This window comes from Camelus ferus, chromosome 27 (genome assembly GCF_009834535.1).
Source record: "Camelus ferus isolate YT-003-E chromosome 27, BCGSAC_Cfer_1.0, whole genome shotgun sequence".
NCBI classification, from domain to species: domain Eukaryota; kingdom Metazoa; phylum Chordata; class Mammalia; order Artiodactyla; family Camelidae; genus Camelus; species Camelus ferus.
In genome coordinates this window covers 20191715-20209485 of record NC_045722.1, presented here as the reverse complement: position 1 = coordinate 20209485, position 17771 = coordinate 20191715, and the positions used below count along the sequence as shown (strand labels likewise).

At 48.6% G+C, this 17771-nt stretch overlaps 1 protein-coding gene across 2 annotated transcripts in view; it reads left to right on the top strand.

Moving 5' to 3' along the window:
* The window catches only part of IGF1R (insulin like growth factor 1 receptor), a 280892-nt gene that overhangs the window by 235998 nt on the left and 27123 nt on the right, over positions 1–17771 (top strand). Inside the window, exons 8-15 of one of the 2 annotated variants that reach the window (XM_032468865.1) lie at positions 462–700; positions 2984–3157; positions 3308–3512; positions 7952–8235; positions 9542–9678; positions 10143–10302; positions 14178–14280; positions 14854–14924. In XM_032468865.1, coding sequence (XP_032324756.1) covers positions 462–700; positions 2984–3157; positions 3308–3512; positions 7952–8235; positions 9542–9678; positions 10143–10302; positions 14178–14280; positions 14854–14924 — 1373 coding nt within the window. The remainder of the gene's footprint in view (positions 1–461; positions 701–2983; positions 3158–3307; positions 3513–7951; positions 8236–9541; positions 9679–10142; positions 10303–14177; positions 14281–14853; positions 14925–17771) is intronic. The other variant, XM_032468866.1, reaches the window with a different exon arrangement.

Sequence of the window (17771 nt, the reverse complement as noted above, 5' to 3'; positions counted from 1 at the left end):
GTTTGTGAGCAAATTAGATTTCGGAAGCTGTATTTGAGAAGCTGTTTTTCTGCAGCAAAATCATCTTCCTCCAAAAGTATTCTTTATCAATAGCTGCTGTTTGCATTAAATGACTGTGCTTGTTTTTTCTTAATGGTGAAAAAAATGCCACAGCCAGAATCGCAGGCGGAAAGTAGCATTTGCATGTATACTTAATAAGGAGCAGCTTTTTTACTCCCGGTAAATATGGAACTTAGTTTTCCTGAGGCAGAGTGTGTGATTCCATAGTGCCTACATAATCGTGGTGAAACCTGGAGTCCAGTGGCTTCCTTTTGTTTTTCTATTAAAATCTAATTGATACTAGTTTTATCTAGCATTCCTGTTAGGGAGAGTGTGGTGTGGGAGGCCCCTGGGGGAGGCTTCTGAGAGCTTTGATGCCAGCTCCCTAAAACACTCTCTGAGCTTCATCCATTGTGTTTCAGACCCTTTAAAAACGTCACGGAGTATGACGGGCAGGATGCCTGTGGCTCCAACAGCTGGAACATGGTGGATGTGGACCTCCCTCCCAACAAGGACATCGAGCCTGGCATCTTACTGCAGGGGCTGAAGCCCTGGACGCAGTATGCTGTCTACGTCAAGGCCGTGACCCTCACCATGGTGGAGAACGACCACATCCGTGGGGCCAAAAGCGAGATCTTGTACATTCGCACCAACGCTTCAGGTATCCAGGCACCGTGCCCACCGCTCCGCACTAGCTCCGCTCACTGTCCCTGCTTGTTACAGGACGTAGGCAGAGGTGTGGCAGTGAGCTGGGCCTGTTACCTCCGTCCTGGGCCAGTCTGTCTTTTATGTGTCTATCTCATCAATGTGTGATACTGTATCATGTTTTTTCCCACCCCCAGTACCCTGGCGTCTTCCAGGCCATCTTCTGGACTTCACACCGTCTTCCGTCATTATTCTGACTGTCCTGGACCAATGAGGCCAGGTCCTCCAGGCTGCTGGGCTGGTGTCATTGACCCAGAGTCAGTCCCCTGTGGCTGTATTTGTTGTTTATTTTGACAGTTGGGCCTCTGGGAACTGAAACCACGCTGGGTGGTGTTCCAGTTACCTCCGGCGGCTTGTTGGTTTCTCGTCTTCATTCTGTAGCAGCTAGGGTTCCGAGAAGGTAGACCGAAGTTGAAGAACATCAGTGAACCATGTTGCGGACATTTGAAGTATTCACAGATGACAGTGTGCCTCCTTTTCCCCTGATCTTCAATTTTTTTTTAAAACCATCTCATTTCTCAGCTCCAGACTCTGGAATTAATGAAAGCAAACCTTTGTGTATATTTTCCAAGTATATAAAAACCAGTTTAGAGGGAGGGAAACACGTATCATTTTAAAAGGCACTGATAAACGTTCTTTGATGATAGCCATTGTTATAGTGTGTAGGCTGTTTTAAAACACCCGTTAAGCTAGCACAAACTGAGTTTAAATGGCAAAGAGGGTGAGGAAAAAATGTTGGTGGGGAAAACCCCTGTTTCTGTCTCCCCTCCCCTGTTTCATCTCGATGATCCTCTAAGTGGCTACAGTCACATCCCTGACTGTGCAGTGCTTTTATCAGTAAACATGACCCAGGCTTCTGATCCCAGGCCTGGGAAGACGCAGCAGAGGCTCAAAGGCAACAGAATAAGTTTTTCATCCTAAAATTCGGAAGTAATTCATTGTAGCTGGTTTAGGAAAAAATTAAAATCTTTCTGTGTTCTTAAGAAACAGGTTTCCTTTCCCCAAAGGTGGAAAACAAAGCCCTGTACAGATTGAGTCAGTTCGCTCCATTTTGGTCCCTGTCCTTACAAGTGGTGGGGACAGAGAAGGGCTGGTCCATCACCTCAGCCTTTGGAGGACCCCTGCTATTGAAACACCTAGGGGTGAGCTGTGTGTTTCTGAAATACTTATTCTAGGAAGCACTCAAGTGGCGAAATATTCAGTAAGTTATGTTTACCGAGAAAAAGTCAGCGTGTCATAACTTCTTCCTAAAGGGTCCTTCCTTAACAGGTGCTCAGAACCTTGTGTATAATAGTATGTATGTTAAGGTTTCACATTTTAGAAGTGGCTTACATGACCACATTGCTTAAGTGACATACAGCAAAGGTGTCGGTTGCACTTCGGAAAATCTACCGAAATCGGTGCTTTTTTGTGAAGCCAACGAGAGTAAGATTTCAGTGGTCTCAGGATGTGTCTGTTCTTTATGCACCATCAGGTCTGGGTCTGGGTTTGGGTTTGGGTTTGAGCGGCAACAGGAAGTGAAGCTTGACCAGATTATTATGCTTTGTGGGTAAATCAGTATTCTTTTGCTGGTGACAGAGTCCATCACTTGAAATCAGGGCATTATGTGCGTTCGAGATGTTTTTAAACTGCTTCTCATAGTCAGAACTAGAGCGTCCCATTGCATTGTGACTATAGGACTGGTAGGTTTCCAGGCCCTTCGCATTACCCTTTCCTCCAAGACCCCCCCACACACACACGTGCACACGTGCATGAACATACACACTCTTTAGCACCCTTTTGCTTTCCCCGTGCGTTTTGGCTTTTTTGCCATTTTTATCAGAGATTCAAACAGAATCTCAGATGAAATACAAGTCAGTTTAGTTTTACCTTTTGTTAAAACTGCTAGAGTTAAACGTTTTGGAGGATGGCAGTTGTAATACATGAGGAAAAGCCAGTGTTTGAATTAACTGTACTGTCTAAGCCTTCCATTGCAACCCTGGCTGAGCCCCAACCACCTTTTTCCATTTGCAGCCCAGTGATGTTCGTTATCACAGAGTTTACCTGAGAACAGATATTGTCAAGGGAGATTAATACGACCTCAAAACAAAGTTCAGTGTTCATTTTGTGTCTCGGGGTTCACCGCAATTGTCCCATCTGGGTCAAACTTTTGGCTTCTCACGGGTTTGCATCACATTTCTGACAGCTGGGATCTTGGGTTCTTCCCCATTTCTGAAACGTCCTGTGTTCCCCTTTCCAGTTCCTTCCATTCCCCTGGATGTTCTCTCAGCATCAAACTCCTCTTCTCAGCTGATTGTGAAGTGGAACCCGCCCTCTCTGCCCAACGGCAACCTGAGTTACTACATCGTGCGGTGGCAGCGCCAGCCTCAGGACAGCTACCTTTACCGGCACAACTACTGCTCCAAAGGTGAGGGTAAGCTCCCAGCCCCGACACCGCATGTCCCCGTCCCTGGGAGCAGTGCCAGCCCTCTGTGGGGACCCAGCAGCGGTGGTGATTACCGGTGCAGACAGTCCCTCCTTTTCCCCACCAGCCTGTGTAACCTGGCTCTCCTTTTCCGAGCAGACAAAATCCCCATCAGGAAGTATGCTGATGGCACCATCGACGTCGAGGAGGTGACGGAGAATCCCAAGACCGAAGTGTGTGGTGGCGAGAAAGGGCCGTGCTGCGCTTGCCCCAAAACCGAGGCCGAGAAGCAGGCCGAGAAGGAGGAGGCCGAGTACCGCAAGGTCTTCGAGAATTTTCTGCACAACGCCATCTTCGTGCCCAGGTGCCGTGTCCTCTGAGGATGACTCCCAGCAGGGTCTGGTGCTTTCTCTCCACCCTGGTGGTTTGTAGGTCAGCAGCCTCATGGCGAGACCCAGTGGCCATGGAGGAGGGACAAAGTAGAGGCTGTGGGCTTGGCTGGGTGGGATTTCTGCACAAAGGACGGCGCTCAGAGCCTGAAGCCTGTCCTGGGATGGGGTGGAAAGAGGCTGGCTGTGTGACAGGTGACAGGTGCAGTTGCCCCCAGCCCCGTGCAGAGAGCAGAAACCACCGGGCCACACTCACAGAAACCAGAGCATGGAGGAGCCGGGATTTAGGCCCTTCCCACTCCTCCTGCAGCCTCTCAGCCTGCCCGAGGAGGAAGAAAGCTGGCTGAGAAAATCAGAGTTGGTTCTGAAAGGGGCCCAACTTCAAAGCATAACCGAGGGCCACAGGCACCCTTGACAAGCAGGTTGGGAAGCAGAGTAGAAGACAGCCTTTAAAGTGAAGAGGCCCCTGCTCCAGCGCATCTGTCTGCTCCAGTCTTTGCTTCTGTCAAGTGGGGATGAAAGTGGAGGAAGGCCCATGTTCAGAGCAGCATTTATTCAAATAGCCAGAAGCTGGGAACAACCCCCATGTCCTCCAGCAGCTGAGTAGATGAACAAATGAGGTCTTTCCAGGCACTGGAATATTATTCAACCATGAAAAGGAATGAGATTCTGAAGCATGGGCTGCAGCATGGATGAACCTTGAGAACATGCTGAGTCAAAGCAGCCAGATATCATGTGATTCCATGGATATGAAATAGCTAGAGCAGGCAAATTCATAGCAATAGGAAGTGAATCAGCGGTTACTAGGGCTGGAGGAGGGGACATGAGTTATTCCTTAATGTGTGCAGAACTTCTGTTTCGGGAGATGTAGAATTTTGGAAATGGTGATGGTTGCACAGCACTATGGATAATCAGTGACAGTGAATTATGCACCTAAAAGGTTAAAATGAAAAAATTTTGTTAAATTTTTTTAGGGGGAACTTTATTTTACCAAACAAAAATTAGTAAAAAAAAAAAAAAAAATAGTAGGGGGACATTCAGCAGGGTGACCTTGTGATTGATGTCTGGGAGAGGAGATGGAAACGGAGTGGTGGCTGGTGGCTCCTTTTTCTTCCTGAAAGATTATCGAGTTTTGAAACAACCTCGTGCCTGAAACCTGGGCAGAGGAGCAGGATTTAAGACCAGCCTTGTACCTATGAGCCCGTGTCCCCAACCCCCACAGCACCCCAGCTGACAGCTCGCTGCCCACGTGTTTTCCAGGAATCACTTATCTCCCAGCCCCCGACCTGAGAGGCACCAGCAGCCCGGAGCTTCTGTTTATTCTGCAGTTGCTCTGCCCTTAAAGGCTCACTGAGGTTGTAGCAACAAATGGTTCTGAAAGAGACTTTTTTCTTTTCTGTCAAGTGACCCTTCTGATATTTGTGTAATAATCAAAGACAGACATCTTACTTTGAAAAATCATTAAAACAGGAAATGAAGACCTTTTAGAACTGGAGGCACCGTTTCCTTTGCAGAATGAAGCTCTTGTCGCTCAGCCACCTTCTGCCCTGCTCTCTCCCCTCCCGCAGTTAAAACCGTGCAACCTCCTGCCCCACCCCGCCTGACCAGTGACATCTGTTCACTGAGGGACGATAGGGCTGCGGCTCATGTATTAGTCCAGATAGTCTGTACATCACGTGTGGTTCCAAGAATCAGAAAGTTTGAGAGCTGGGAAAGAGCTCAAAGATGTTTCAAAACTAGAACCAGGTTCGGTGTCTTGTCCACCATCTGAATTCATTAATGATCCATTTGGGGCTTGGCCCTCCTTTCCCACACTCTGGGGCTCTTTCCCTTCCTGGCATCGCTTCTCATCACAGTCCACCCAACTCCGTGCCAGCAGAGACTCGGCCGGTGTTACTTCTTCTTATGGACACAGAGAAGAGGATGGGTTTCGAGTGTCCCAGGCAGGCTGGGCAGGAGCGGTTCATTTATTCTCCATCAGAGGTGGCTTGTTATGTTGCTGTCTTGTCCCAGTGACCTGCCTGAGGTTCAGGTTGTGAGTCCAAGCTGTAGAAAGGCTTTGCTAAAAACCCTGTAGCTTTCTGTTTATGGTTACAAGGCAGTTCCTTTTTCCCTCATCAGATGTGGATCACAAGATCAGGTGGCATGAGGGCAGAGCTGTGGGTGACACAGATACTATGAATGCCCCATATTCTTGTTGTTGATTCCAAAATAGGTTTCTTCTGTGCCAAGTTACCCTGCTGAATGCGTGTGTTCACCCCGCAGTCCTGACGGCCTCTCTCTGAAATCTAGTCCCCACTTCCTGGTCTCTCTTTCCATAGGACAGATGTAATACTGTAGTTTGCCCATGGTGAGGGGCCACAGTTGATAAAAAAAACTCATGTGTGTGTTTTTCAAGACTCCTGCTGAGGCATGCATCCGATGTCCACACAGTTTCCGACAGAATCCGGGTAAAAGGAGTGTTCGGGTAACAGAATGACTGAATAAATCATAAAGAAAGGTTTTCTGTTTTACAACCAGATTGTGCAAAGACAATTTTTATTTCTTTCAGTTCATTCTAAGGACAGTTTATTTGGGAGCTTAAAACCCGTCAAGTCAGATTTAGTGTGTTACGCGCTGTCCGACATGTGCCGTGTGTCTCAAAGCAGGCCAGCAGCCAGGGCCCACAGGCCGCTCTCCCGAATCCGTATCTGGTGGTGAATGCCTTTCACTGGTTGCTGCCTTTATATCTTAAGTCACGTAGTTTGCTTTAAGCGAGTGAAATGTCAACAGATGTTGAAGAGTCAAAAAGGTTTTCCGCTCGGAGTCAGTTGTCCGGTGGCTGGGAGTGGGGAAAGCTGGGGATGATGTTTGCTGCTGGTCACACTGTTGGGAGGCGAGGCTGCTTACAGAGAACAGGGAACGCGCCGTTCAGCCTGCCCCCTGCCTTCATGATGGTGTGCTGTGTGGCGTCCCTCCCCAGCCCGTGTCAAATGCTGCGTGGTCTCTGGGAGCGTGGTGTTTGTAAATAAATAGACAATCGAGTGAGCTTCATGGTGTCATCCCAGGTAAATGGGAGTGGGCCGTGGGAGGGGTTCTGACCCAGTAATATTTTGGGGTGGATTAAACCCAAACAGCTTCTTACTTGTAGACCCAAGTGGGGGTTGTGTTGATTTTGAAGAGATGTCAGGAAATTTGTTCTGGTAGGTAGGTATCAAAAAAAGGTCTTCCTAGCAACACGTGTCCTCCCCTTCCAGGAAGGCTGGCTGGTTTGTAGAGTGTGAGGATGGGGAGCTCTCAGCCTCATTTTCTAGCCTTTCCTCCCCCAGCGTCGGGAAAGCGGATGCAGTGGGGCCCTTGGCCGATTTTGTGTTGAAAGGGTCATGTTGTCACTGCACGGAGTGGGTGATGGTGTTCTCTGAGAGGAGTCTGGAGCCCTTCTCCAAGTCCCCTCCTTCCCGTCCAGGTTTTTCACTTAGAGGCAAATCGCAGGAAGCCTGCTGGGTGTCAGCTGGACCCTGGCTGACCTGAGGGGGCTGGTTCTTTGTCTGGGTCCTCATTACTCTCACGGTCTGTCTCTGTTGGGTCCTGTAAGTGCCAGGAGCCTGCTAGGTTTCTGGGGGAAGCCCATCTCTCACAGAAGCAGCCACTGGAAGAGTCACACCCCAGCTTATTGGGTGCCTCACCTGTGTCTGGGGTGCGGACGTTCTTTCCCAGGTGATTCCAGGCAGTCCCTTTTCTGTCCTGTCCTTCTAAGCCCTACTGAGACCCATGGCAGGGACACTGCCGCTGTCATGGGCAGGGCCTTGGGGAGGCCACAGGTGGTCACCGCCGAGTGGGAGGCAGAGCCAGGCTGTGAAACACATAGACGCTCCCCTCTTGGGGGGGAGGCCTGGGGGTCCGAGTAAGCTGGCTGCTGGCATCCTTCCTTTTATTCCATAGTCAGAGGGGGTCAGAAAAGCCACCACCACAGGCCTCGGAGCCCCTGTGCCCACCTCTCTGGCCTGCACCCCACACCTGACCTCTTGTTCACCCCAGTAAACCTCAGCGTGGCCAGTAGGCCAGTCATCTTTCACGCTGAACCTGTCGGTCTGTGGAGCAGACGGCACTGACATTCTGATGGAACAGCCAGGGTGCTGCTGAGCCGGGGGCTGGGGCGTTAGTTTGCCTCTGGGAACCATCGAGGAACCACTCTGCAAGCCGGGAGGCAGTTTGCGTGGCGAGTCTGAGGTTTGCAGCGCAGAGAAAGCAAAGTAAAAAACGAGGAAGGAAATCCCTGTATTATTTGTTGGTTCTCATCCAAGGCGCCTGAATAGCTCCTTTTATTCCAAGGTTAAGATTTTTCTTTTCTTTCTCTTACTCTAACCCAAGTCATGGAAGAGACAAAAGAGGGGGAGGCCCTCACTTATAAGCCAAGTTTCTCTCTTCCTTGCAGACCCGAAAGGAAGCGGAGAGAGGTCATGCAGGTCGCCAACACCACCACGTCCAGCCGAAGCAGGAACACTACGGTGGTGGACACCTACAACATCACAGACCCAGAAGAGCTCGAGACAGAGTACCCTTTCTTTGAAAGCAGAGTGGACAACAAGGAGAGAACCGTAATCTCTAACCTCCGGCCTTTTACTTTGTACCGCATCGACATCCACAGCTGTAACCACGAGGCTGAGAAGCTGGGCTGCAGTGCCTCCAACTTTGTCTTTGCGAGAACCATGCCTGCAGGTATGGTGTGATCCAGTTCGCCCCATTCCTGACTCCCTCACAGCTGAGGGGAGAAGGTCGTGAATTACAGACACAGAGGCTGACACCTTACTCTCAGTTGTGCTTATTAAAGAACAGGTGGTCATTTGCAGGCAGCTTGGTGGTCCAGCAGCCCAAGGGATGGAGTTCTTTCAAAGTGACACCATTCCTCCCTCTCACTCCCTCCACACAGAGTACTTAAGAGCAGGGAGCTTGATTCAGGGTCAACTCTTTTCCTTCTAGTTGGTTCACTCTATACGTTCCCACGACCCTTTTACCCTCATTTGTGCGCAGGGGAATTGCCGGGTCTCTCTTGAGTTCTCAGAGATTCAGCGAAGTCCCCAGTTAGCTGTCTCGATTAGAGTGACCGGAGCAATCCTCCAGGTCATCTCCTGGAGCAGCCTTTGGTCCTCCTCGTTTGGTCTTCACCTTCACCTTGTAAGTTAGAAGCTGCCTGTGGCTCAGACAGCCACTCGTCCACCTTTAAGTATGGGCGAACTGCCCCGTTCGCTTCCCTGTGGAGTTGGCAGGTATGCAGAGCACAGAGTGACTGCAGCCTGGGAGTGGGGCCTCCTGGGCACGGTTCTGGCACCTGCATTCAGCTGCCAGCCTCCCCGGCCTCTGTCTCCTCCCCTCCTGGGAGAGACACAGCCCAGCTGATTTCTCAGAGCCTTTCCCAGCTGGAACTTGCAGTGACTTTTGCTCACCACTTGGCGCACTGGTTGAAGAAGCAAGGGAGCAGGCACCCCAGCCTCACTGGCAGCTGGAGGAGTGGCTGATGGACCAGCTTCCCAGCAGCTTCCTACGGGCGGGCTCGTGGACGGTCCTTCGTGCCTGTGCAGAAATCACATCTGCCTGTGCAGATGTAGAGTGCGAAGTGTCTGGCTTGGAGGCTGGAGGTGGCTGCTCCTGCTTGCTCAGTACCTTTTCGATGCTGCTTGGGTTTGACAGCATCACGTAGAAGCCGAGTACCAGAAATAAGTGACTCACGTTGCCAAGATTTTCCTCCTATACTTGAAAGTAGGCTTTTCCGTTGCGGGAACGGGAGGTTGGGAGAGACTGGTGGCAGGGGGAGATTGACAGGTCACTAGATTGACAGGTCACTAGATGGCTCCAATTCCAAAACCCCTGCCGTGGGCACGCGGCCAGTCAGGCGGCACGGACGCGGCCGCTGTCCGCAGTCCTGCGTGCCTGGGTGCAGAGGGTATCCTTAGGTTAGCCCCGTGTTTTTCTGTCCCTCCCTGGGGACCAGAATCCAGCTTTATCAGTTGTTTCAATTGTTGCACAGAAGGAGCAGATGACATTCCTGGACCGGTGACCTGGGAGCCAAGGCCTGAGAACTCCATCTTTTTAAAGTGGCCAGAACCTGAGAATCCCAATGGATTGATTCTAATGTATGAAATAAAATACGGATCACTCGTCGAGGTAAGACAGGGGCAGTGGCCTGTGTCCGGGTGTGTTTCCATACAGGTGATGGCAGATATTATACTGTGACACGGGGCACCTCCTGGTTAGCTTAAGACTTTAAACAATAAAATAAGGAGGTAAGTCAGTGAGGCTTTAGATCTTTCTACCTGTTCCACGCTCCTTGAGGAATTCTCAGAGGGTGCAAGGAGCTGGCTTATTCTCGCCCTCAAGACACTTTTGTTGCAGAAAATGATTTTTCAACCTAGACTAGATTCGGCTTAATAACTTAATCTTTATGGAACTCTTTTTGGTTAAAAAGATTAGGTTTGGTTAACTTGGGCGTGCTTAGAGTTATTAGAAGATTGCCACAGTGTAAAACTTGGTTTTTCCCCTTTTACTGCAAATCCGGGTCACTGTTAGGTGGGAAGTTGCCCATTCCTCACATGTTTGTGGGAAATGGACATGTGTTTTATTTTCCCCAGGATCAGCGGGAGTGTGTGTCTAGACAGGACTACAGGAAGTATGGAGGGGCCAAGCTGAACCGGCTCAACCCAGGGAACTACACGGCCCGGATCCAGGCCACCTCTCTCTCTGGGAATGGGTCGTGGACGGATCCTGTGTTCTTCTACGTCCAGGCCAAAAGTAAGGCTTGTGGAGGGAGTAGCTAGAAAATCTGAAAGCAGGTGGGGCCGGACTGGGGAGGCCTGGGATGTTGTGGCTCTCTGATTTTCTGATTTCTGTGGGACAGCTTTCAGAAGCCAACACCTCATCTGAGAGCCCAGGCTGGGGACCTGTGGCGCTTGGAGTCCCCACTCTATCCGATGGGCTGGGAGAGGGTCTGAGCCCCTCTTTTGACGGAGTCAGCAAGGGGCCTTTGCTCTCAACTTGGTTTATGTCCAAAGCATTTTACAAAGCACTGTATTGAACATTCTGCCTCCTGCCTCGTCAGGGATGCTGGTTGGGGCTCAGACTCAGGGCTTAGAATCCCAAGGGGTGGTGGAGACCTGGGAGCCATCTGGTCCAGCCTGCTCTGGGCCAAGAGTCACCGTGACAGCACCCTAGGCTGAGGCATGGCCCCCTTCACTGCTCGTTGGTAAAATACAGATGCACTTTTAAAGCAGCATCACACATTGAAAGCACACAGTGCTCACCACTTGGCACAGAGACTGGGCCATGTTGTGAGTTTATGCTCAAACCATTGCCAAGACAGAAGTCTTAGAAGGCCATTCTATGTGAGGATTTTATTTTATTTTTTAATATTTTAAAAAAATGTTATTTCTTTATTAATTTTTAATGGAGGTACTGGGGATTGAACCCAGGACCTCATGCATGCTAGGCACACACTCTACCACTGCACTATACCCACCCCCTCCATGTGAGGATTTTTAGATTTTAAAACTAAAATTTGTAAAATGTATAAGCACAAGGGCATTATACTTGCTTGACTAAGATTTGATAACATAAACTTCTCTTATTATTTCCATACTAATTTTCTACTATTTCTTATTAGAAACCAAATTTTTTTAGATTATTTCATATTCAGATCAAATTGTGCATAACACTATTCCTTACTGCTTCCTCAAGAAAAAGCAGCCCCACCTTGCTTAGTGTTTGCTACTTTGAGGTCGAGTGGGCAGTCTCCACTGCCCTGGTCCCTCCTGGTATCCACACCTGTGCTGTCCTGATCTGGAGTCTGAGTTTAAATTCACGATTCAACTGATCCGGCAGTCCACCTGGTTAGCACCTAATAGTCAAAGACATGCGTGATATTTGTCAGGGGAGGGTACAGCTCAGTGGTAGAGAGCATTCTTAGCATACATGAGGTCCTGGGTTCAACCTCCAGTACCTCCATTAAAAAAAAAAATTAAAAAAAAAAAAAAGACATGCATGGTATTTGGAAAGCCTCATAGTGACAGATACCAAAAGAAGGATGGGGGAAATAGAACTGCAGACCGTGAGGCAGCATTTTATGAGGCTGGCAGTGTGTTAGGGGTAGACAGATGCCTAGGGAAATAATTCCATCAACTAAAATCGTCTGAATTCTCCATGTGGTCCACTTAGCCTACTCTTCCCGGTTAGCTGGTGCCCCCACTCCAGCGCTAGAACTCTCACCGTCTTCCCAGCGCCCTCTGCAGTGAGGTGGCTTCCCTTCTCTCTCGCCTCCCCTTTCATCCCCTCCCCTCTCCTCTCCACACCCATCCCTTAGAAGTAGAGCCTAGGTTTAGGGGTCTGGGTCGTGCTGTGTTCTTTGAAACAGCAGTGCTGGCTTCTGGGGTTCAGTGACTTCGGCTTATCTTTAGAGATGACTAGTTCCTCTCTGCGGTTGTCCCCCCACTTTTAACCCTGTGAGTGCTCGGATGCCAATGGGAAACCCGAGAGCCCCTCTGATGGAATCTTTCCAGCAGAAGTTGGCAGAGACCGCAGGGAAATTAAATCCGCGTGCCTGCTTGACTGTCGGGAAGTTTTTCCTTGTGTCAGACAAGACTCTCCCGCCGCGGTTGAGTCTCATTTCCTCCTGTTTAATCCTCGGAGGAGATGGAAGCTTTGGAAGCTTTCTGGCAACTGCTCTCCTTTTAGGAACGCTTCGTGTGCTTGAAGACTATTAAATTACCCCTCAGGCTTTTCTCCTCCAGACTAAGTAATCTCAGGTCTGGGGCCTTTTCTTGTAGCCTAGCTCGTCCACTGATTTTCTGGCCGTTTAATCATTTTGTTCTTCTCTGAACATGTTTCAGTTTCTCCATGTCCCCGCTGAAATGTGAAACTCAAAAAGAACACGGAACAACCTGACCCGTAGCATGAGTGATACAGATATAAGAAATAGTCCTCAGGAGGCAAAACAGAAAACTCCACCGGCTTCCCAAAGGCAGTGTTAACCTTGGAAGTGTTTTCAAGAACTAGGAAATGCAGGCACCTGCAGCCGTTTTTAGAGCTATTTGATAAAAGTATCTTTAACTAAAACAATTAAAATAGCTTCAATCTTCCTTAAAGAGTAATAATAATAGCAGTCTTTAGTGGCAAAATAATCACTGATGGGTGACGTACAGTAGCTGTAACTTGGTCCCCAGTGAGTTCCAAGCTCATTTCCACGTAGACATCTCTACCTGAGTGTCCCATGGGCACTTGAGACTCCTCGTGCGCAAAACCAAAATCTCAGGTGCTACCTGCAGAATCTCTCGCCATCCTCTGTTCCTAAGCTCAGTCAGTGGCCCCATAATCCACATACCACGGAAGCCAGGAACCTCACAGCCAGCCTTCACCTTTCCTTCTCTCCTGCCACCCATTTCTCATTCAGACCTACGTCTCATTGATTCTGCCTCTGAAATATCTCTGGAATCCAGCCTCTGTTGCCACCATCACCACCTCAGCTCTGAGTCTCCGGGTGCTTGCTTCGTGGAGAAAATACGAGCTGGGGGTGCAGGCATTCTGGGTCCAATCCCAAGGCCATGGCTAACCAGCTGCCTGTGTGACCCTGGGGAGGGCAGTGCGCCTCTGTGGGTCTTTCTCATGTATAGGAAAGGAGCAGTGATTTCTGGTGAGGTCTGAGCTGGGTAACGCAGAACATGCCCAGAGCCCCTCCCCCTCGACTCTCTCCCACCGCCCCAGGCCGGGCAGCATCTCCTCCCCGCTGCCAGCCCCTCCTCCGGCACAGCCATCTCTCCCTGCACAAATCTGACCAGGTCATGGCAGGGCTGGAGAGCTCTCACCGGTTCCTCTCAATCTGCAGAATGAAGTTCCGATTGCTTAGCTGGGACAAAGCCCCTTGGGAGCTGGCCCTGATTTCTCTCCAGGATCATTTCTGACCATTCCTCTGTGCTTAGAAAACTTCCCCTGACTCCCCTCTCTCCGCTGCCTGCCTCTCTGCATCCCTGCAGTCCATGCAGTCCCCTTCTCTAGTTGTTTTGCTACCTGCGGGCGTGTTGATTTCCAGCATCCGGCAGAATTTTCAAGTGTGTGGATCAGTGTCCAGCCTGATGGAAGTGCTGGGGACGGTGATGAGCAGGTGCTGCAGGGAGCTCTGCACTCCCAGACTTGTGACTACAGACTCAGGTTTGGGGAGAATTCAGAGCAACTTTGGCAAGGGGTGCCATCCAGTTATTTTTTGTTTTATTTTAAATTGTTCTTAGAACTGTCTTAGGACAGATAAAGGTCAATAGAGCTGAGGACTAGATGTATAATGTATCTCCATTTTATTTTAGCAAACGTTTGCAATTCCGCTAACAGTCATCAGACTGCGTACAAAGATTATTTTACTGGAGCCCATCACTTTGAACTACTATTTCAGAATACACTGTACTTTGAAAATAAAAATGACTCTCCTCCTTGGCCTGCACGTATTTAGTTTTTTCTCAAATAACTCAGGGTTTTTTTTTTTTTATTGTTTATCTTCAGAATTCCTAGTGCGTGGTAGGGCAATAAAGGAATTCTCAGGGATTTTTCATTCCACTAAATATTAAAAAAACGAATTGAGCAGCTTGTTCACCTGGTGATATTTTCTCATTTCCTCCTTGGTTCTGCAGCGACGTATGAAAATTTCATCCATCTGATCATCGCCCTGCCTGTTGCCGTGCTGTTGATTGTGGGCGGGTTGGTTATAATGTTGTACGTCTTCCACAGGAAAAGGTGAGTGACTTGGCGAAAAGTTCAGGTCCTTTTAGCCACATCTGACCGGTTTGATGATTTGCACCTGAGTAAACGTCAACTTTCTGAGGATTTTGAGGAAATAGTTTATGGGTCAGAAAGCCTGATTTTCCAATCAGATGTTCTCAGAAGAAGAGAACCTCTTCTAACCATCCAACAACAGAAGGAGGCTTCTCCTTTGGAGCACAGATCGTCCCCACCTGGGCTGTCCCATCACAGGTGCTGCTGCCTATGCAGAGCTGTTCTAAACGTGATGTTTTAACCCCGCCCATCACAGAGGCCTTTCAGTTTCCAGTGAAGGAAAGAAACAAACGTTTGTTAAAAATCTCTAATCCAAGGCCACTGAAGAAGCCAGAAGGCACATTGTCAAGTGTCCACTGGCCCACCTCGACTCAAATCGAGAGTGTGGAGAGAGCTGTCATGACAGTTCCACGCCCCCCACCCCATCCTTAGTGAAAGGGACCAAGTAGAGCCGAGGTAACCCAACGGAAGTGTGCACAGAAAGGTGTGGGGGTGTGTGTTGGGTTTTAACCTAAATTTTATCCTCTTGGACAGAAATAACAGCAGGCTGGGGAACGGAGTGCTGTATGCTTCGGTGAACCCGGAGTACTTCAGTGCAGCCGATGGTAAGCTTCTCAACGACACTCACTGCCCAGGGGTCCCACGTCAGAAGCTCTTGGGAGTGTTAATAACTTAGGGGAAGAGGTTTGCATCATTTTGAGGTACCTTTGGCCCCAGATCCATCTTCATTGACACTTCTTTTTCTTTAAAGTTTTGAGCAGTTCACTGAATATGTCAAAAATCCTGGGACCGTCTAGGGTGCCCCAAGGGAAATCGGGCTTCAGAGATGAGTGTGGCCAGCACAGTAATCAATTTATTTAATTGCTTGAAGTTTTCTGCTAGAATGAAAAAAAGCTGTGTCATTGCCCACATCGATGCTGCAGCTCACAAAACTCCTTTTAAACCGGTTTCATCTTGAGTTTCGTACTGTCATCATCGTCTCTGATCACTGCGGCTCCTCTGCTCTTTGTGTCTTGGAGTTCTTCGCTCCTGCCCTCCTGACTGGGGTCGTACGACTCATACCCTCCTGGCCCTTTCGCGTTCCCTTTAGTAGCAGCTCATGAGGGCCATTTAGTTCAGCGGCTGAGGAGGTCTGACTTGGAAGTTAGGTTGTGCTCTTTTTTCCCTTTTTGCTGTCTTGTCTGCCTAGTGTGCCCAAATCCAAGCTTTTCAAAGGAAGTCAGGGTGGGGCCTTGGTCCTCGGGTGCCACTAACGGGCACTTCGCTGGGGGCTTTCGCAGACACTGTCCCATTTGATCCCTGTAAGATGGATGTCCTGATGCTCATCCATCCAGTGGGGTAACGATCAGAGGTCACAGAACTAGGCTGTGGAGAGTCCGGATCACACGGCCCCTGGCATCCTGTCCACATGTGACACAGTCACCGTGGAGGACTGTGAGGTCCTCGGGGTGGGCAGGCAAGCTGGCCTGCGGGAGGAGCTGGGTCAAGTTTGACAGCTAAGTGAGTAAGTGCATGAAATCGGGTGGACGTGCTTAGAAAACACGTTTGCCTCATTCATGCTGGGGGAGTGGAAGTGAGTGTGCAGGAGACGTGAACTAGTCGTGATTACTCCACCTGCTCATCCTGATCAAATGAGAAAACGTAGCGAAACACTGACAGTCTGAAAGCACTGCATAAGGGTGTAAAACTTTGTTACTATGATTTCTTTAATAATTTCTAATTCAAATTGTGTTTACAATAAAGCCAATCAAAAAGCAGGCTCTTCTGAACAGGAATCAAGTGCAGAATAATAAGGACATCATTCCTCTTTATATAAAGGTCTCACCAAGTTGTACTTTTAAAAGACATACATACGTATACCCACACCTCTGTACCTGTGTGTGTGTGTGTGTGTGTGTGTGTAAGGCATAGATATACACCAAACTTAAAAGAGCAGTTACTTGTGGAGATCTTTTTCTTTAAAAAAAAAAATAACAAGAAGATTTGTATACATTGTTTGCATAAATAATAGGTTGTTTTTTTTTTAAATCAAGTAGGATGAGGGCTCATCACACAGTTAATGGAATTTCTAGGAGAAATACAAGGCTGCTCCCTGCTCTGTCGGTGTGGGCCACCCCCACTGCAGGGAGTCTGCTCGATTTTGAAAGAAAGCTCAGGAGTTTGGCATTTGTAGCTTTGACAAAATATCCAGGAAGTTTAGACAGAGAATTAATATAATAGTAACAGACTGATGGCGATTTGAATTCAAATTTTGTGTCTTTCCAGAGTGCTTTCATAATATGTCTTGATTCCTTAAAAACAAAACAAACAGAAACTTATTGTCACCCATGCCAACAGGTAGGAACACTGTCACCTTATTTGAACTTAATTTATTTGGCCTTCTGACAAGCATCTTATAGCTAGTTTCCTCAAGGGGCGACAAAATGACATGGCAGTTCAAAAGTGCTGTAAAAACTTCACTCTCCAAAAGCTAATCTGCATGTCACCGTTCTCCAGAGTACACTGAAAATCCCCACCAGGGAAATGCTGATAACACTGTGCATGTGAACCTCTGCTGGCTGAAGTCAGAGCTGCTGGGTTGAACTGAGAGAAAGGGATTCCAAGGACTGACTTCAGCCACCTCCCAAGGAGTGAATGTGACTGGTTGTAACCCCATGTTTCATGGGGTGCTGCAGAGTTAATTCTGATTAAAAGCAAGCCTGCGTTTTCAGAGATAAATGGATGTAGACAGTGTCTCTTAATACTTTCTGAGGGGTACTGAGAAGAGTCTTACCTGCCGGATTGTCTGGCAACCTCACTCTCCTAAGCAAGCATCAGCTTCCTCTTCAGGGCTATAAACCAGCTAAGCCACTGGAGGGTGGAATTCCATTTATGAAATTCCTGAACACATACGTACTGTAAAATACAAAAATGTATATGAAAGGAAATTCTAGGTGGATTAATACGTCCATATTGAACACTCCTTAGAAGTATAAATTGGTGGGGTCTCCTGGGCCTAATTTATAGACATCTTTCCTTTAAGACACCACTTAAAGGTAAATACCTGGGACTTAGGGATGTCGGAAGACAGTTGTCAGTCCACTGCCTCTCACATCCAGCCGCAGGCCCCAGGGTAGCATCTGAAAGCGTGAAGGCAAACACAGATGTTATCCCAGGTTCCCAGTCCTTCTGCATTTCTGAGCCAGGACCACCTCTCTCCTCCCACTGGAGCCTGCTAGGGGTTCATCTCTCAGGCAAGGGCATAAGCAAACATCCTTAGAAGAATATGATTATAATGGAAATTTCTTATGGAGCTGCGGATCAGGTTGATTTTATTTTACTTCTCGGCCTGCCCATCAGAGCTGTAGCACGGGTCCTCTGTTCTGTTCCTCCCTTTTTTCTTTCCCTCTTTCTTTCTCCTTCCTTCCTGCCTAGAATTATTTATTTATTTATTTTCTTAAACCACATTGAAT